This window comes from Coturnix japonica, chromosome 2, assembly GCF_001577835.2.
Source record: "Coturnix japonica isolate 7356 chromosome 2, Coturnix japonica 2.1, whole genome shotgun sequence".
NCBI lineage: Eukaryota > Metazoa > Chordata > Aves > Galliformes > Phasianidae > Coturnix > Coturnix japonica.
Window position 1 is genome coordinate 34,843,797 of NC_029517.1, and position 21,791 is coordinate 34,865,587.

General features: G+C 38.0%; 1 protein-coding gene across 1 annotated transcript; it reads right to left on the reverse strand.

Moving 5' to 3' along the window:
- Positions 1-3,939: 3,939 nt before the first annotated feature.
- On the reverse strand, positions 3,940-21,785 carry NGLY1 (N-glycanase 1). Its single transcript, XM_015853973.2, has 12 exons — positions 21,534-21,785; positions 21,196-21,310; positions 18,680-18,922; positions 15,416-15,575; positions 13,270-13,492; positions 12,389-12,510; positions 11,795-11,940; positions 11,453-11,563; positions 8,871-9,035; positions 7,501-7,689; positions 5,798-5,975; positions 3,940-5,290 (listed from the first exon to the last, which is right to left on the reverse strand). The coding sequence occupies exons 1-12, from the start codon at positions 21,755-21,757 to the stop codon at positions 5,115-5,117; spliced, it is 2,052 nt and encodes a 683-aa protein (XP_015709459.2). The 5' UTR covers positions 21,758-21,785; the 3' UTR covers positions 3,940-5,114.
- Between the last annotated feature and the right edge of the window lie 6 nt (positions 21,786-21,791).

Genomic DNA, 21,791 nt, shown 5'->3' on the forward strand with positions numbered 1-21,791 from the left:
GCATCAAATAAGAAAAATTTGGCATTTGTTTCTCAGCATTAAGTCGATCTTGCGTTTGTCTACCCTCAGGTATGAAACTTAAATCATAGGTCCCAACCCTTCCTGTTTGTACTGCTATATCAACTGCAGACTTTTTATGGAACTCCAGTTTGTTACTTTAATATTATTCTTTTGCCCATTTTCTTTGAAGCCATACTTGCTTATGGAAACCATAAGTATACTTCAGCAGGAACTCCTTACTTAAACAAGGGAACAAAACCACCTGAATCAGAAACAGTTTTTTGACATGCTTCTTACTACAAGAAAACAGAATACCTTCAGAATTCTTAATACAGTCCATCAAGAGGCACTTTCCTTTTGGCCAATGAAATTTTACATCTTTTGGCCAGTGCTGTACTTCATTTTGAATGTATCGTATATTTCACTAATGCTTTGGATAAAAGCAGCTGTATGGATACACACATTCTGTTCTATTACTTCATCTCTTTCTCTTCACAGGGGCAATGTAGAGGGAAGAGGCTGTAACCTCTTTCCATTCTGTACTTTGCTGCTCTTTCCATTAGCTCTAAGAGCCTGTTATCAACTGTTCCACCTACCTTACTAAGATTTTGCTCAAATGTTGTTCTTGGATGCCTTCATTTTCTTTTGCTGCTTTTCTTATAGTTGCTGCACAAGGAAGTCTGTATATTGTTATCTGAAGTGCATGTCTAAAATAATTCTGCTATTTCCTCCTGATTGTATCAATTCAGTTGCTAGCTGATTGTCTATGGGGGGTGGGGGTGGGAGGGAGAGTATGTTCCCCTGATACCAAGACATAGGAGTCGTACATTACATTACCACAACTCTAAAGATATGAAATAGCATATAGAATTTTGCAGTAAAAGGAACAAATTAACAGAATATGCTTTGAAATGCTACACTCAATAAAAAAAAATCATAGAATAACAAACACAGAATGGCCTGGGTTGAAAAGAACCACAAAGATCATCCAGTTTCAAACCCCCCTGATATGTGCAAGGTTGCCATCCAGAACAAGCTGCCCAGAGCCACATCCAGCCTGGCCTTGAATGCCTCCAGGGATGGGGCATCCACAAACTCCTTGGGCAACCTGTTCCAGTGTGTCACCACCCTACATATATGAATATATATGGCAGTACTATCTTCTATCCTTGTATAAGATATTTGGATGGTCATTGGCTATCCAGTGATTAGACCCAGTCCTTCCAGACTACGCCAGACATTCAACCACACTGAAATCTCATGCTCATTAAAAGTCGTGTCCTCTTAAGTGCATTTGTTACAATAGGTCACTAAATAATTTCTAAATACTTCTTTTTCCCCAAAAAGGACCTCACAAAGCATTTTCCATGATAAAAAAAGGAATGAATCTATATCAAGCAGGAGGATGCCGTTGCTAATTTTAAAATGATTTCTACAGCTTAGACTAATAAAAATAAGAAAACATTAAAAATAAATGGATATACCTTAAATCTTTTACTGCTTCTCAGAAATACTGTCCCCTATTCTGAGCACTTTTCTCAGTAACCTAAATATAAATGAGAAAATAGGAAAATGTCTCAGTGAAAAGGGTCACTAGCTTATGAGTAGTCCATTAAATTATTTTTCCTCATTAAATGTTATTAAGCTCTGCCATTTTTGTTGCTTTATGGGCACCATCCATTTTAATGACTATTGCTTTGGGTTTTTTTTTGCTGAGTTTGAGTATCTTTATCCATTTTGTTTCCTTGTAGCATAAAAAAAAATGAAGAAACTAACTTAGTTTTTGCAACTGCATGATAAAATATTGTGACAATCCTCCGAATAAATTAAAATCAAATTAAGATGCATTTTAAATTAGGTAGAAAATGAGTAGAAAAAAGACAGCGCTGCAGAATCTGAAGTAGGCTAATAAATGAAGCTAACAGCTTAACTACAAAACTTAGAAAAGGCAAAGTGCAGGAATCAACATAAAAATCTAAACAAGGGGAAGCAAACAAACAAACAAAATGCCCCTCTTATTCAGACAGAAGTCACATTTATACTTTTTGTTATTTCATAACACCTATACATATTGAACATAGATATTGAGGCTGCTTGACCTCGGTTTGTTATAATAGGAGCAAACCAGAGGTTTGAACCCACAGTGGGTACCAGAAGATTTATTTAAAATGTCTATATTTAATAAATGCTAAATTTTGACAAATACTAAGAATCCACAGTAATTTAACTGGCAGCATACTTTCATTTTTAGCTTAAGCATCTACAGGTAAAGAGACTGTGATAGACTAGAGTAGATAGAAACACAGATAAGAGGACAGAGATCCTGGTATCTCTGGGCACAATCTCTGCTCCCCCTTGGTGTTCCTTTGTTTTGGCTTGTTTTGTTCTAAGCTGCAAGAACTCTGTAAATGGGTGTTCCCAGCTGCTGGCAGCCATATGTGCTGCCTACCATCTGTTTTCATTCCACTGTGCTATGGAGACAAATATACTTTATTTTTAGTGTTCTACATTTCCTGATGTTACACACAGCGTGGTACAGACATAAGACATAATCCCTATTATGTGAAAAATCTGTGCAAAACTGATGAATAAAGGCAGTATCATGCAGGATCAGGTAACTTTCTTTACCTGCATCTTACTACAAATACATAATTTATAATCAAGATTATCTGCTTGATTCTTCTATATAAACCTGAGCTTTTTCCCTACACTGCCTATAAAGGGTTTCTGTAACGTTTTCAACATTTTCTGTCCGCCCTCCCAGCAGGTTCCTTGGTTATAGAAGATTACTCCTAAAATTTCTTGCGTTGCCAGCTAACGTTTGTTATTCTGCACACAGCATTCAGAGTTTGAACAGGATATGGAGAAACAAACATCTGTATGATCAACTGTAGAGAGACAACAGTACAATAAAACACGTTTGTTTAAAAGCTACATATGCCCTGACCAACATCACCCACAACTTAACTGGGATCATAGCATTGCCAGCTTAACTTAATACCCACACTTGTAGAGTACATTGCAGTACAGATCTCTCCACCACACACTATTGCAAATTCAGGATGCTGTAAATAATTAAGCAACTATAGCTGAAAGAAAGCAAAATATCACAGGAATTACCTCTGGTTTCAAAAACTAAAGTTATAATAATACTTCACTTGCAGTAAAATAAATACTAAAAGAAGATCTTACAAGTATGAAAAGTACTTATTGTTTAACTAGATTTATGGAGCTTAGTTTAATAATGAACATTACCTATTCTCCCGTTTGAGTGGATGACTGACTTCAATAAGTTATTTCAAGTTATTTCTCTTCCCCCAAAGATTCTGACCAAAACTGTGAAAAAATTACTTTCATGTTACTATTAAAATTATTCTGCCCTCTGTTTTCAAATTATCAAATGAAGTTAAGCTCCTTTGCAGTTCCTGATAGTCCTCTATTTTAAGAAATAAAATTAAGGAAATAATTTCTCATAATTATGAAACAGAAAGGTGAGAGGTTTTTTCTTACTACTTTCTTCCACTATAGCAGACTGTAATACTTACTTGTTTGGTTCCCAGTCAAAAATTTTCTGAGCTACCATTTAGCTGAGCCTAAAGCAAGAGAAGATCTGAATGGAAATGGGCATTAGTCAAGTATAGACCAACATCCCTCCATACATCCACCTTTCACTCAGTCCTTCTGTGTTAAGGGAGCAAGACTCCCTCTTTATTCCCCCATTAACTGTCAATTTGCATTCCAAAGAAAAGCATATAATCTATTGCCCATCATTCTATCACTCCCGAGCTGTTATAATCTACTATTTTAAGATGTCTACAGCATAACTTCAGTGCCTACATTCACTATGCATGTGCAGTTTTCTAATAGTACCCACACATTTTAATATACTTGATTTGTTTCAACACAAATGATTTTTGAGAATAGTTTCAAGTCAATACAGTGGTTGGAAGGGTCAGATTTAATAACAGAAAGAAATCAAAAAACCTTTAAAATCACACCGACCTTAGGGATATCATCCCTAATTTTCCACTTATTTTAAAATAAAACTATAGCTTAAACTTTGTATTATAGCCTTATAATAGAAGTAATCTTATATCTCCCAGTATCTCTCCTCAAATTCTCGATAAAAACTATCTAATCTGAACATTCACTCCATAGTTTATTCACAGCACTGCTACATCTGAAATCTCCTGGGTGGCAGTTTTATTATCCCCAAAGAAACTTAAACATTGTATACAGTAACAGAAAATCGTATACACTTTTACACCAAATTTGGGAACAGTATTCAAAGCACCTCAAGACAATGGCTTAAAAAACAACTTCAACACCTACACGCTACATAAATCTTTTTAAAGGTGCATAGATTTAAATTTATATTGTAAAACAGTATGTATAATGAATAATCTTTTTCATAGAAAAAAAATCTGATATTCATTTTTAAGTCTCGATTTCATATCACAAGCCAGGACAAAACCTTAGGTACATAATGAACATTTCTTTCAAAATTAGTCTATTATCATAACTCCAAACACTTTTAGGTATTAAACACAAGTTTAATACTTAGATGTATAACAAGATCATTTTAAGATCGCTTTCTTATTTCTCTTAATTTCAGCTAATTGTTACACAAAAACAGATTATTCCTTGAAAATATTTGTCTTCTATTAGTTTTTAAAATATTTTTAAAATCATCACAATGTTTTAATCAGAAAATGGAATTCACATTGTTTTTGCAAGAAGTAAATTTAAAAAAAACCAACAAAACGAATACCCCAATAACTAGTAAGCTAACCACAGAACTCCAAATTAAAACTGCTCTGTGCTCTTATGACCACATTTTGGTTACTAAGAAATGCTTTCCTTTCTTTAGTTAAAGGAAAGAGCATTAATTTAATGGTTCAATCCCTTAATTTTTAAGTTTCGAAGCAAAGAAGGCTTTCATTGTGATGGTTACCTACTCAGTACCCATGCAGTTTCCATTTGGCAAAATGGAAAGACTGAAACAGGAATAAGCTGTCTGCAGGATAGTCATGAACTGCCAACCAAGACCTTGGGTTGTTTCCACAGTACAGAGTCTTCAAGGAATCCAATGAAGTTCACCTTATTTCAGGTTCTCAGAGGTCAGCAAGTTTAATAATAATCTCCAAGCAATTTTCTCCACATCCTGTTAAGCTGTTTCTGAACAGCTGCGTGTGTTGCCATGCAGTTTTACCATCCCCTCCACTTAGAGTTGCTTCCAGTGTAACTTCTGTTGCACCGCAAAAATCCGAATAGGAGGTAAGATTTTTATCTGTTGGAAGAAAAAGATTAACAAAATAAGGGTCCACTCCAAACAGTACACAATGCTAGAACTCATATTAAAGGGGTAATGTGTCATGAATGTTCAAGAATCTGAGTCACCACTGTACAAATCAGTCTATCAGTAGCAGAAAAAAAAACCTAACAGCTGCAGAATTTTACTGTATTTTTCACATTCAGAGGATCTACTCAAGACTGACACCACCACATACAAATCTCTGTCCTTACTTGTAAAACACACAGCTTTTATTCACTGTGTTTTTGCTAATGCCACGAATCTGCAAAGTAGTATTGTGAAGATTACTAAAACTTGCTTTTGTTCCTTTTTCTATACCAATTCTGATTAAACAGCAGTTTTTTTTCACCTTGCTACAAAAGACTAAATTAGAAATATCAACATATGTTTACATTTCATTCTTAACAGTTGCCTAGTGTTCTCCCCATATAAACTACACCTTTGCAATTACACTTTTGCTGCATGATGTAATTTCACACTTACCTCCTACCACAATAACTTCTGCTGCGGGAGAGTAAAGTCTCCACTTGATTCTTCCACTATGAAATGTCTGACTGCTCGTCCTAATTGAAATGTTATCTATTTTTAGACCAACAGATTTGCATTCAAACTTCCAGCTGATGGAAGCAGAGGATGACCCCTCTTTTCTGGCTAAATAAACCTAAATAAAAACAAGACATAGTCACATGAAAAATTGAAATGATCAACACATATTTAATTAATCCCTGCAACAAGGTTATTCAATCTTAAGGATATGCTTTCATTCTTTATTAAGCTTTAAAACTGTTCACATTACTGCTTTTTATATGATTTCTTTCTAAATCATTAAGTCTATTCAGCAGTTAGGTAACTGTACACAATTCATAGCCCTTCACTAGGAACACTACTCTATTTCAACATTTTCATTAAAGCTCATTATTTAAACAAAAGCAGACTTCTGGCTTTTATATAAAACCATAGGTCCACAGTTTCATTTTTGTTGCTCAGTATTCTGGATTCTGCAGATGTGACTCCTTGCCACACGGCACTTCTCCAGTACCTTCAGCCTTTCTTCATAGGAGAGGTGCTCCAGCCCTCTGACCATCTTAGCGGCCCTCCTCTGGACCTGCTCCAAGAGCTCTGTGTCCTTCTTGTACTAGGGGCCCCAGGCCTGGACACAGTACTCCAGATGGGGCCTCACAGTAGCTGTGTAGAGGGGGACAATCACTACCTCCTCCCTGCTGGCCACCCCTCTTTTAATGCAGCCCAGAATAAACTTGGCCTTCTGGGCAGCAAGTGCACACTGCTGGCTCATGTCCAGCTTTTTGTCCACCAGGACCCCAAAAGTCCTTCTCTGTACGGCTGCTCTCAAGAGGTTCTCCTCCCAGTTTGTATAAATATCTGTTGTTATGTATAGACCCAGTACAGAAAACGTTAGAAGAGAATTATGCCTGTTGATCCATTTTTCATTACTAAAAACCAAACTATTCCTTAAGATAGACACACATTTGGCCAAAGACCCTTCAGGCCACTAGGATGAGAGAGGGAACACAACAATAACAAGCTGCAGTAGCTCAGAGGAATGTTCAGTTCACCATTGGTAGCTGTTGCTGAAAAAGCTTGTTAGTAAGTGACCTCTTCCTATTCTACAGGCGTCAACTCTTTTCTTCCTAGATTTAAGGCATATGATTCTTCTGCTGCTCAGTGTCCTAACAGATGGGAAAGAGTCTGGGCAGGGTATATGATAATCTGGCCGATAAGTTTTTTTGTGTTATTGCAGATGGAACCATAATGTTTAGGATGACAACTTCTTCCTTTGGCTGTGCATCAAAGAGATATGATACACACTATAAAGCTATTCCCCAAAGCAAGTGTTTATTTTTGTGGGTTTTTTTTTTTTTTTGAGACAAGTACTGCTTTTCACTAAAGCAGTATCACATGCTTGCCCAGAAGCATAAGAAGGAAACAAGTTTTTAAGATCTGATGCTCTAGCAGGGATTCTAACGCTCTGAAAGGCAAGCTAAATTTATTCACAATTTCTTAAATCATCTGGCAATCTTACCTGAAACTTTCCAGTAATAATTATGAGCATCCACTAAATTCTGTAGGCACCAGAGAGGTTTTGATGCCAAACACAGGCAAGGATTTTCTACTTTACTGAAACTGACATACTTCCATGGTAGATTTAACAGTTGATAAATCCTTACCATCTTCCAATCTGTTTCAACCTTTCTCCAAATAGACTCTGCCTTCCAAACACCTGTTCCCCAGCCACTTATTTGCTCATTATTATTGGAAATCCGTGTATAACTATCTTCCACAACATTGTAGATGAGGTGGAAAAGTTTAGAAGCCTTCTCTTTTTCAGAGGGAATAAAAACCACTTCTTTTCTCTCCTGAAAAAGACATAAAGATGAGCACGTTAATTTCCCAAAACATTTCAAGTAACATGATGTTACGTTTAATTAATGTACCACGTTTTCTCAGTTTTCATGTCAACTGAAAAAAGTCCCAAAAATCACATCATAGTTTTTCAAGAGTTTGCATAGATGCTTTTGTTACAGAAAACAGAGACCTCTGAACTACTTTCCTACAACAGACTTGCCACTTTCCCAGACAGGAGCAAAAATATTATTTTTAAAATAGTCACACAATTACTTTTGCAAGTAAATTATTAAGCAAAGAACATAAAATCTGCAAATTTAAGGGAAAAAAAAGTGTAACATGTTAGGACTAGAAAAAGTATTGAGTATATTTCTATTTCTTGTACAATCAACGACTATACGGTTATTCCAAATATCAAATGTAAAGTCTGTGACTGTCATATTCAGGTGCTTGTACATGTTAATGAATCAATTTCAGAAAAGCTAAGTTACAAACTCCATAACCACATACTTTTTAAAGTCTTCCCAAAAGCTTCCACCTGCCCTAAAACTTCCTAGCTCTGTTGCATCATAACTAATCAAAATGGATTATTTTATTAATTATAAAATGTAATACTTTAGCATGACTCAGTTATTCCCAAACATTGTTTGAATCAATGGACCACCACCAGTCCTCATCTTTCTAGTGTACCACTACTGAATTCTACTTAACTTGTCCCTAATGTTTTTACAGTTTTCACTGTTTGAACATAATTCTTAGTTCACCTACCCCTGACTCACAAAGCTTTATTCCTCTGCAGACTGTAGTCACAGAAATTCTAATTAGCTACCCATATGGGAAACTGTTGATCACAGCCTGAACCTCTGAATGACCACCTGAGGCAAGCAATGAGTCAGCTGCAGGAGTACAGGTGAAGGTAATTCAGCTGTGCTACCAGAAGGGGTGGAGCCTGGTTCCACCTTTCCTAGATCCCATTTTTACCTACTGAGGAAGGATCTCTTTCTCTGGAGATTGCTCCTTTGTGGAGTTTACTGTGAGCCTTCAACATCAGTGAGCATTTCCATTTATTATAGATTATCTTTCCATCATGATAATCTTTCTTAATGAAACATCTGTTTAAACCTCTGTTTACCTATTGATTGTACAACTGTACACTACCTTTAGGATGGTCACCAGTGGAAAAGTTAAATACCTCTGAACCAGTTTCACCTCTGGCTATTCTCCAAGCCATCGAACCTGATGTCCTTCCACCAAATTCTCCAGGTTTAGGTGTTTTAGGAGAAATGAACTCAGCAAGTTCCACAATTGTTCTTTCCAAGAGCTCTTTTTTTCTGCTTTCTGTCAAAGACTGTTGTTTCTGAAAATAAATATAAGAAAGAAATAAAAAGTTCAGAAAGAAACATGCATTCAATACAGCCCTAGAGTGACACCAGCAGGAAAAAAAGAAAAAAAAACAGGCCAACATTTGAAATTCAAAACTTTAATGCATGTGTGCCAGATACAACCAGTTCATCAACCAGTTATAACTATACAGTTATTTGACAACAGTATTTAGTGCTCGTTCTGTAAACTTCCATGAACTATGCAGATTTAATTCAGGCTTATGCTATGTTTGTAATATATTTGCTTGGATGATGAAAAACTTAATGTATTTTAAAGTTATTCATATCTATTCTGTACCTCAGAGAGAAAACAAGCATAGTTATTGGGTCACAATTTTCTAAAGGTGGAGTGATTTGGTTAGCAGTTGTCTTGATTTTGTGATTAAATCCAAACAAAAGATTCAGTTGGTCTGTGAAAGAATTAATTCACAGTGACTGATTCCATCAGAAAAACTATTACATACCTATTTTTGCAGGTATCAGAAAGCTGATTAAAACAAACAAACAAACAAAAAAACATTCTTCCAGGTAGATTAAACAAAATTTAGAGGAAAAGAAAGATAATTTTATAAGGATCTTTGACCACATCGATAAAACTAGGGGTGTCTTCAAACACAATTAAAAAAACCAATCATTAAGAGGCTAGGTTTTAGTCCCCATGGCTCTCACATCAACCATACAGAAATGGCAGGTGAAGCCTTTTTCCTTAACTGCAGGTACATTTGCACAATAATGGGAAGTTAAGTTCAAGACTGAGTACATTACACACGTATTTTCCACTTCAGTGACCATACAAGGCATGCATGCTGAGCCCATTAAGACCTGAAACCTGGTCAATAACTATTCTAGTCATCTCAAAAAGCAGTCCTGAGCCTTGAAATTTTTTGCTATTAGGGAACAGAAAAAAATTCATAGGCCCTCATTCCAGAAAACAGTGTAGAATTGGATGTAAGAATGAAAAGCAGACATAGAGAAATTATGAGAAACAATGCCAGTTACAGGGATTCCAGCTGCCAACCAGCAATTCTAACATAACTAATGAATGATGAGCGGTGACTCCAGAATTCCTTACTGAAACACTACATCTTCCTGAACCTGCCACTTGCCTAGGTATCTGGGTATCTGCTCACTCCAGCTCAAGAGGAAGTTTGATATTGCCTACCCTAAGTTATTAATTCCACTCCACTATTTTCTTTCAGCTGCTTTGAGAGAAGCCCAGTGTCAGGGGTAACCACCACTGATACTGTTGATACCACGGCAAGAATTGGCTGCTGCTTTACAGCTGTCCTAACAGTGTCTGGAAATTGCTGATGAAGAACACTGGTTTTACACAAGCAGGGTGTTTCCAAAGGCAAGCCACATACAACACAAGAATCACAGGAGTCTCTAAGAAGCAAAGTACAAGTATGCTTAATTGTTGTCACCACTCCTTCCTTCCATACTTCCCAACAGACTTTTGCATACAGCTGCTAACAGCAATAAGATACACATAATGCTCAGACTCAGAAATGAACACTGCTTATAACTGGGAAAATCTATAACTAAGTTTCCTATAAATGATGCTGTTGGCAGTACATTTGTGTACTGAAATGGATTCCAGGAACCCCATTATTCATTATCAAGGCTCAAACTTCCTGCTTTTGTTTCTTTTATCCTAAAAAGCTGCTGGGGAAAAAGAAAGCAAGTGGGAGGCAGAGTGCGAGTATCATTTAGCCTGGAGAAAGGGAGAGCAATTTATTCATCAAAATAAGAGCTCATCAAAAATGATTGACAAAGCTGTTCTAGTAGACCGATGAGAAAGCTTTAACAGTACTAGAGAGAAGGAAAGCATGCAGCATAGAAAATCTCAGACCGTTTTTTACTATGTGTGGAAAAGGAAACATAAGAGAAATCCAGGGGTGTTTGGGAAGCACATCTATATTTCTTCCTTGTACTCAGTTCTTAATGAAAATTTTATCTGAAACATCTTTATTGTTCAAAAAATGCACACATCAGCTCATGAGCCGCATCAATATAAACATGGATAGAATAATAAGACCAATAGACCAACATACACAGCACTATCTGTTGGAGATGCCAACACACATCTTTTACTGGAGTTCTCTAGACTTCTGAAAGTGAAACTGTGTAATCTAAGAGTGACATCAACAAGATAAGGAGAAGACCAGGAAATCCAGCCTATGAGACATTTGTACAGAATTTCCTCATTCCAACAATTCCCAGGAAGGAAGTGAGCGACACAAATTAAACAGTTAATGGTACAGGTAACATTATTGTATTTTCCATAAAGCAAGGACATTCCTAACAGGTTACAAAACAAACATCTTTGTTTAAGGATGCCATGATCTGGAAAGACACATTTCACTTGCAGAGGTCTATTTAAGCTACATACCTTTTTATTGATTGCATTAATTGTTTCACGCAGTTTAGCTTCACTGAGTGCTGTCCTTCTAGTGAGTACTTCTGGATGCTTACAGCTGTATCTCCACGTGACATCAACCACCTCAAACAAGACAAAGAAAACAGAGCAATCAAAATTCCCAAATATCTTGATTTAAAGAGCTTAACTATTCAAAGTACTTTCTTAGATCTAATAATTCTGGAAATCACGTTAAGATGGAATACTTCACACACTTGCCCCAGGGCAATGCGTTGGGATTTTTGTGAGGGGAGGGAGCAGGACTGGTTCGGTTTGGGTATTTTTTTGTTTGTTTCTTTAAATCACCACTCCCACCTCATCTTTGGAGAACGCAATTACGTAGGAAAGCTTCTTTCCCCATCCGATTTCATAGAGGAGAGGTTTATCGCAAACATTTTCACAGGGATCACAGTGAAGCCATCTTTTCTGAGACGCAGAATATACTTCAGTCCATACATGATCTATATAACAAAGGCCCAAAGTAGGCAGTGAGTTACAGGAATAGATCCTCTCTAATGGCCCAGAATAATGAAACTTTTCCTTACTTATGAAATAAACATAAAATATGAAATTATTATAATATATGAAATAATCATTAAATATAAAACAACATAAAATAAATAAATCTATATTCAGACAAGTTAGCAGAGCCTTTTCTTTCTGCATTAGGATCACATTCCCTTTGATTCAACAAGAGACTATCACTCTGAAGTCAGACATCTCTCCTTAGTTGCACAACTATATTTCACTTTATCACACAAGAGGGGAAACAGAATTTATATTCCTTTGTTAGCTAAACTACATAATTTTACACAGTGCCCGAAGCACTAACACAACCTTAGAGCCCAAACATTTTGTCTCATTTTGCATACACTTGTATTAAAATAATATGTTCTCTTATACCGTTACCTGTCCAATCCCTGACATATCTTGCTTCAAACCCCATAGCTCTACAACACAGTGTAAAACAGTTTGCCCACTCGCCACAGCGTCCACATCTGGTTTCCAGAAGTTTCTCTGGATTATTATACCTAGCGGAGGGAAAAAAAAAAAAAAAAAAAAAAAAAAAAGTAGAATAAAGGAAAACATATTTCATCTTTCAAAATATTTACATCATGACTGCCTTTGCAATGATTTAAACAGATTTTTGTGCCATTCAGTCCACAGAAGACAATGGAAATGATTGCTGCACTGCACAAAACTAGTATGAGCTGAATGCTACTTTCACTCTGACTCTGATGAATCTATCACCTGTTCATAGCAGCACTGAAATTAATCTGATTTTTTAGTTTTCTAGATTAACTCAGACTTAAGCTTAAAATATGACTATTGTATGGTGGCCCTTTTGATTGTTTGCAAAAGTACCTAGAAATAGAATATTTGCTCTCTTCTGCTACAAAGTCAGCAGAAGGTCTGTTTTTATCTTCTCTGGGAGATCACAAAAAACATGGAATATCATTTCTTGAGATACTTAAAAAAATAATAATATAGCAATATTGACATACTTTGCTTAGAAACTGAAATTATCATATTAACAGTAAAAAAAAAAAAATCAGGCATACATTCAGAACAAAGCCATGTAAATGAAAGCAATTCATTTTCTTTAAAAAAATTCTAAACTGAGAGATGCTGCTGTTTCATTAACCATCTGATCGCGGTACTTATAAAAGCTTTCCAATGTTTGATCCAACAACTTACCACTTATTCATAAGGTGCGTAAATACAAAGCCATTTCACAAAAGAAATGAAAAAAACAAACAAAAAAAACCCCGAGATCTATGTATGCTCACCTTGGAAATCTATTACTGAACTGACACTGGCTGCAGTAATGATTCTCCACTCTATCAGCATTCCACCTTAGATCATCATCAGTTGGTGACAGGTAGTCTCTTTTAATTTCAGTTTGACCACCACACCTGCGGCAAGGCAGGTTATCTACCCAATGAAAGAAGTCATTCTTAAACCAATTCAAGAGCTCCAACAACAAGAAGTCCTCCTGATTCACATGTTCACCTGTAGGATTTACACAAAGTGAGATAAAATGGTTTGCACGTTGCTTAAACACTTGAGAGAGAAAATTTAAGTGAAGACTGAATAATGGCAAACTATATTTCAGGAACAAAAGTCTGCACTCCCAGCTGCATTCCCTAGTTCTCACTACAGCTAGAGTGAGAACTGGGAAATTCTCAGAAGAACAAGTTGAATATACAGTGAAGCCAGGTGAATTTCCTCTCTCTAGGGCTATGGAAGAGTCACTACACTAACTCTTTATCTGCTCCTAAGTATTCTTTTCCTGTTCTTTGCTATTAAATTAGGAATAACAATTGCTTTGGATCTCAATCAGATACCAACAGCAATATAGCCAACCAGGTAAAATATAAGCTGTCTGCAGAATGCCTGTTCAAGTACCATAGAACATGCATACATGTTAGGTAAATAAAGATAAGCTCGTTTATAACCTCAGCAAGTGACAGCTTTGTCAGCTTACTCAAAATGACATGGCATGTCTCTATTTTTCTACTCTGATTCTACCGCATCAGACTCTTCCGTCTCTTTGTCCTGTGCTCACAACAGTGTCTTCTCACATATTGTTGCTCTTCTGTCATTTGGAAATGATCTCACTCTACCTGAAGTTATAAAATTCGGCCTTCTAAAAGAAGAGATCCATCATTTTAACTCTTCAGTCTTTAAATGTATATCCTGCTCTACTGTTCAAAGCACATCCTCTTCCTCCTCAGAATCATAAACATTAAAGCAAGTCTTCCTATTAACTCCACCATCTAGGTGGCCATGCTGCAATCATATATACTAATATGTGATTACTTTATGTACTAGTTTGCTGACAGATCACACTTATGAAGACAAAAAGTATTTGAGAAAAACACAGTTTAAAGAAAGTTGTACCAAATTTGTGCACTCTTCTTTCTCAGGACAGTGAGGAAGGAATAGACGAGATGCATATATTTTATCTAAATTCAATTCATATCTTTTGAAGTACTCTGCCTACCACAGAACACTATGGACTCCTAACTTCATTAAACACACATTGCCAAGAGAAGATCATCTGCTAATCAAAACCAAAAAAACTGAGACTTTGGACTGACTTTAATTAAGTAACAATGGAAATTTTACTACATTACTGCTTTCAAAATGTAGACTTATGTTTTCAAACTTCCCTCTAAGAACAGAAGATTTTGAGTGCAGCCTACATGCTCTTTTCACGGACAGCAAAATATAAGCCAGAATACACCTATGCAAATTCAACCACTATTATATCAGTATTCTTCTCTTTGCCTGTAGATAGGTCCTTCATGAAAAGACCACAAAGAAAGAATGACAAATATGATGTACATGAACAGAGAACAACTCTCTCTGCTGTCCAGCTATTTTCAACTGCATAATTTGAACAATCTCATTCATTTTAGCATTTGCAAGAATAGTGTTTCTTCTCATATCAGATCGTGTTTTGGAAAGGTCAAAAGCAAGATCTCACTACCATGATTTTAAACAGAGAAGCAGTATCTTGGAATTTTTTCTGAATTTGGAATTGTAGGACTGACAGAAAAGCAAAACTGACATTTCAAAATGATAACTATAAATGAGAAAAGGCTCATTTCCCTCTTGTATTTATTTCACTCTCGATGCTCATTCGTCTGCCATAGCTTGCTGCTAATTCAGAAATCAAGACTTCAAATTTTCTACATGCAAGTAGTTAGTAATGGATGGATGAATAAAAGCAATCAGAAAAATAAAATCAGTAGTAAAATATATGAAAAGAACAGAAAATTTGAAAATTAGTAATGAGGAAGAGAGCAATTGTAACACAGAAATATCATTTGGAATCTGCATATATATGACTTGATATCCACACCTAAAGAATGGTAGATGAGTAGAGCAGAAAGAATATTTCTACTTCCATATACATTGCAACATTACCTTTGTCCAGTCTTGTAGCCTGTGCTAGCTTTTTCTGAGCCTTCTCTTTCAATTGCTGGAGAGGAATCAAAGCTAGTGCTTTCTGCTGAAGAGAAGTATTTTCATACGCTAAGATAAGATGCTCACATTTGCTTTGAAGTGTTGTCAAGATATCTGCAGCCTGCAAAAGGATTTTCAGTTACTAAATGTCTTATAAGCCTCCACACCCTTAACCAGAAGAACCAAGCTTCTACATCTAGCTCAAATCAGTCACAATCCTATACTCACAGTTGCATTATTTTTATCCTTAGTACACAATGTAGTCAGAACAAAGAGGAATGTTTAAAAGACAACTCTGCTGACAAATTTCTGAACTTTCTTTAACACATCCTCTCCCTCCCACCCCACTTTGCATACCTTAAAGTGTAAAAATCACAAAACCACAGTTGCAGGGGTTCAAAGGAACCTCAAGAAATTGAGCCCAATCCCCTGCTAAAGCAGTTTCCCTACAATAGGTCACACAGGCAGGTGTCCAGATGGGCCCCGAGTATCTCTCCATAGAAGGAGACTCCACAACCTCTCTGGGCAGCCTGTTCCAGTGCTCTGTCATCCTTTTCAAAAAGAAGTTATTCCACATGTTTGTATGGAAATTCCAATGTTCAAGTTTTAGATCGCTGCTCCTTGTTCTTTCACTGCAAACCACTGCAAATAGCCTGGCCTCATCCATTTGCTTCCAACCTCCCTTTAGATATTTATAAACATCAATCGTATCCCCACCCCACAACCCCACCCTCAGTTTTCTTTTCCCCAGGCTGAACTGACCCAAGTTACTCAGCCTCTCCCATTCTCTAGCAACAGATCATACTTCAGCCTTTAGTTTTATTAACCTTATTAACTAGCTTCTTTGCGTCATCAAAAATTCCATTATCTCTTGAGATACAATATAGCAAGAATCCCATGAATCACAGGTGCAACACATAAGAAATAAAAATGCTTTCACTAAAAAGATTGTTCTAAATCTCTAATATCAGACAAAATTGCATACAATAATATAACAGCTCACTGAAAAAACAAAACACCTCTTCCTGTGCACACAAAAATCACCAAGGCAAAGCCAGAAGGTATCTTGCAGACTTCATTCTACATAGCACAGCATATAGATCAAAACTGAACAGGCTCAGAGCGTTATTATTATAAGCCCTTGAAAAAAAACTCAGCAGTAATACAGATTTCTAATGGAGTACAACTGTTGTACCACTTATCTCTGAACTGCAATGCGTTTTGGTCCCACAGCTCATGCTGAATCACAAGAAACCCAGAAAAAAGCACTGACTACAGCAAGTCTCTCCAGAAGTTTCATAAAATTTTCCTACCACTATTACAAAATTGGATAAAGTAGTAAACATAAGAAGCAGAAGTGAAATACCAAAAGTAAAGTACATCCAATCATTCTATCTACTTATTTGAATCCATGTGGTATCATTTCCCTGCCACAAATCTTTAGATAGGTAAGAAACAGCATGTCACAGTTCAGCGTCCAACAACATACTAATAATTTCATTTAAAATAGACACACTCTGCTTTGAAGGATGCTTTAGAAGTAAGCTTATGGAAGAATTCATCTTGCACCAACTTATTTAAGAACAACGTCACAATGGTTCTAAGGGAGGAAGCTTCAGAGTTAAACCAAAGCACCCTTCAACATTCAAACAGTATAACTGCTTCATTTTCTAAAGTAATGGGAGGTCTTAAGAGTCACAGAATCACAGAATGATCCGGGTTGGAAGGGACCTCAAGGATCATGTAGTTCCAACCCCCCTGCCTGGCAGGGCCACCAAACATACACATTTACTAGATCAGGTTTCCCAGGGCCCCATCCAACCTGGTCTTGAACACCTCCAAGGACGGGGCATCCACAACCTCCCTGGGCAGCCTGTTCTAGGGCCTAACCACTCTCCTAGTGAAGAACTTCCTCCTAACATCCAACCTAAATCTTCCCTCTTAAGGGAAGACTCTTAAGAGTCTTCTCCCTTCAGGCCAAGATAACTTCAGCTGAAAGGAGGACTCTGCCTCTTCATCACCAGAGAACTTCATCTCAGCTTAACTAAATATAAAATGTATTTGCCTTGCTAAATTACTGTCTCTCCCTTACAGCCTACACACGCAGGTCATGATGTGTGAACTGAGATGTCAACAATAATAAACATATGCTGTAGTTTAACTCAGCAGGTGGCTGAGAACCACCCAGATCTCCCTTCCCAGTAGGATGCAGGTGAGAATTGAAATAAAAAAAACAAACAACAAAGCACAATTTGTGAGTTGAGATAAAACCATTCACTAAGATCGAGAAAAAGAAAAGGATAATTATGACAAACACGTGTGTGTATATATATGTGTGTGTCATATATGTCATACATATATATATAAGCATATATAAGAAGTGATACACAAGCAATAGTTCACCACTGACTGACACCCAACTAGCCCCCCAAGCTGTGGAAGAGTGAGATGAACCCTCACCCCCTTCAAAACTCTCTTTCTTCATTATATCACATGGCATATAATATCCTTTTGGCCAGTTTTAAGCCAGCTGCCCTGATTCTGCACCCTCCCAGTCCATTGATATTATGAGCTGAGAAATTGGAACAGCTTGGCTCTGTACAACACTGCTTAGCAAAACCTAAAAACACTGATGTGCTATCAACATTGTTTTTCTCCGCAAACCGAAACACAGCATCACATCAGACACTCCAAAGGAAACAGTCCCAGATAAAATGGAGAAAACATGCAAATTAGTTCTTTTGTTGGCTTCCACACAAATACCACAGATTTAGCCTCCCTATGCCTCTTTGCTCCCCCGTATTGCTCTTTCCAATACAAATCAGCTACTTCTCATGATGACGTGATCAATATTGTATAGTCCAATTGGGGTTGGACTCGATCTCTAGAGGTCTCTTCCAACCCCTACAATTCCGTGATTCTGTGTAATAAAACACGCCTATGTACATATTCAACAAAATCTTTTGCTAATGTTCTATTTATGGCATGCCTCGTGTTAAAGATTTAAAAGAACAACCAACCAACCACTAACCTAACCTCCTTCTCAAAGCAATGTTAGCTATGAGGTCAGACCAATTTGCTCAAGGCTTTTATCCAGTCAGTTCATGATAAAAAAAATCACATTTTTGGAGACTATACAACCTGAGCAATCTGTTCCAATAGTTGACTCCTTTAATCTTTACATTCAAAACTGGTGCTTCTCTAAAGTATTCAGGCAGTAATTACCATTTTGAGAGACTGCAGAAGTGATGTTTCTGGCTGCTGACGGTCAGGGGCAGGAACAGGGCCAGCAGGTCTTGAAGGCTGACGTGCACTTGTCTGAGCACTGGCTACAGTTTCAGAAGATCCTGATCTGTGGACTTGATTCGATTCGTTCAGCCTGCTACTCCTCTCTACAGCAATTAAATCTCTGATTTTACGTAGTTGCTCCATCGATGCCTCCTTAGGGAAAACCATGTGAGTTTCTCCCTGAAATTTGGGCAAATTAATACAGCAGTTAACACGGGTCTAAGCATCCAACAGATACAGATACCAGTGACTAACAGCTATATCATTTAAAAGAAGTTAGCCTACTAAGGCTCCACAGGACTCCACCTTCAGAATGGGTTCCTTACAGCAGAAACTTGTAGATCCTTCAAAGCAGAAGCTATAAAATCAAGTACCTACAGTCACCCTAAAGGAAAAGCAGTCACAATAACACTGTGTTATATTTCACTTAAATAAGCAACTTATTTTGCAAACTAACACACAGACAACAAAAGCACAGTCTGGCAGAGCAAGCAGCAACAGAAATAAAAAGAAAACCAAACAGTTCTCACAGCACAGCAGTGAAATGCCACACAACACAAGAGGACAGCCTACGTTTGGAGAAGCAGCCCTGTATAATTATCTTCTATACTCATATTTAAGTTTTCAGATGGGAAATATTTTTCTTATTAGAGCTGTACTCAGCTGGAGGGCTGGGTTCCTATCTTTGATTGCAACGTGATTACTGCTAACTATAACCAAAAAAAGCCAACAGTAATTAGGATGGAATCGGTAGCAGTACACTTAACATGTACTAATAGGTTACTAAAAACAAAAAGACCCTGAAACGCTCATAGTTTTAAAAGTTTCGGTTTCTGAGGCTACAGCACTTCTATTTGTTAAGCCAAGTAACATTTTTACCAACACTGTTACCTTAGGTCACCCATCACTGTAGATGCAGCGCTTTACTTTAAGGCACAGAATCACCACAAAACTAAATGGATGGTACCAACCCAGAAGTCCTCTTTTATCTTTCCCCTTTTAATTAAGTTAGCTCACCAGACAGACAAAAGAAGGAACAATTGTAGCTATTGAAGTTGAAGAAAAGTTTGTTAACTCCAGCCTTAGCTGGCACTATAACCAGAATACTGAGCCAATACACTCTTAAAGATCTGACAGAAGAGGAAGTAGCATTTTACAACAGGCCTGAAAATGACTAAGCTATTACTTCTTGAGTGCTTCACTCCCTGCTTGCCTAAAACACCTTGTTTCAGAGTAATCTCCCATGAATCAGTCTGCAAATAAACCTACAGACCATTTCTTCCTCTGAAGTCACTAATTATTTCCGCAAGCATTTATTTAGTTCCTAAAATTAGGATAAATAATGGACTTCACCAGCATTGAAGACAGAGGTGTCTCACGATAACCGGACCTACATCACAATGTATGTTACCCACACACCATTGCAGCATGACACAAACAAAATAAAGCAAAGCTAGAGCAAGATCCTTGCACCATTAAGCAAATGTTGTTTCTTTCCCCCCAGCACTGCTGTAAATACAAAGCTTGATATTGGCTCAACAAGCTTTGGCATTAAAATATATTACGACAAAGACCATTCCAACATGCAAACCAATCTTTGAAATGCATCTTTAGGACTGCAACAGAATCAATATTCACTTGAGACAACATTAAGAAGCAGTTTCACAGTCATTTAACCATGTAAGTCCCACCATCCCGCTACTTTAATAATCTGCTGCCCTTCGCAGCTGTCACAACAACACTAGTTCTTGTGCAGCTGCACTGTGAACTGGCTACAAACTAACCCCCCTTCCAGAACAACGTAACAGAATCACAGAATGACCCGGGTTGGAAGGGACTTCAAGGATCATGTAGTTCCAACCCCTTTGCCTGACAGGGCCACCAAACATACACGTTTACTAGATCAGGTTGCCCAGGGCCCCGTCCAACCTGGTCTTGAACACCTCCAAGGACGGGGCATCCACAACCTCCCTGGGCAGCCTGTTCTAGGGCCTAACCACTCTCCTAGTGAAGAACTTCCCCCTAACATCCAACCTAAATCTCCCCTCTTTTAACTTAAAACCATTTCCCCGTGTCCTGCTATTGTCAGCCCTTTCGAAGAGTTTACTCCCCTCCTGGGAGTAAGTTCCCTTCAGGTATTGAAAGGCTGCAATGCGGTCACCCCGCAACCTTCTCTTCTCCAGGCTGAACAAGCCCAACTCCCTCAGCCTGTCCTCATAGGGGAGGTGCTCCAGCCCCCTGATCATCTTTGTGGCCCTCCTCTGGACCCTTTCCAAAATCTCTATGTCTTTTTTACACTCCACACCTGGACACAGTACTCCAGATGGGGCCTCACAAGAGCTGAGTAGAGAAGGACAATCACCTATTGTCTATAAATTACTACAGGCACAAACAACTTTAAATCTTATTTCACAAAGCAATGGAGGAGCCAGAAATGAGCAGGTTCCACTCACCTCTTGAAATCCCATTTCGAACAAACACTCAACTGCTCCCCTGACGGGCAACAACCTCGTGGAAAACGCTGGATTTCCATTTCGAATCGACCTGTATTTTTCTTCATAAGGATTCCTGAAGAAACCGAAAGCTTTAATTGAGTTTGCAAATCACAGAAGCACTGAGAAGCGGGCACCTACACTACGCGGCGTTAGTCGTTTGCAAGCTACTTTATAAAGCGTTTAGTTTCATCCACACCCTATAGGCGACATACGACAGAATTTAGACACCAGTGACGGCCCCCACCGCGACAGGGCGCTTATGGGGGATGGGGGGAAGAGGACGGGACGCCGCTCACCGCAAGATATTGTCCGCGTAGGTGAGGAGCAGCCGAGAGGCCTCCAGGAAGGTGTCCCGTGCGTTCTTGCACAGCTCTCTGACGGCAGGGGAGCTCGGCGATGAGGACAGACCCGCAGAGCCCGCCATGGCTCCAGCTCCTGCCCTGAGCTGCACCAGGCGAGCGCCGCAATGCGCCGGCGCAATCCCAGCGGTGAAGTCGTGGCCTGGTGGGAGGGGACACATCAGTGGCAGCACATCGTCGAGTCACCGATTAGCT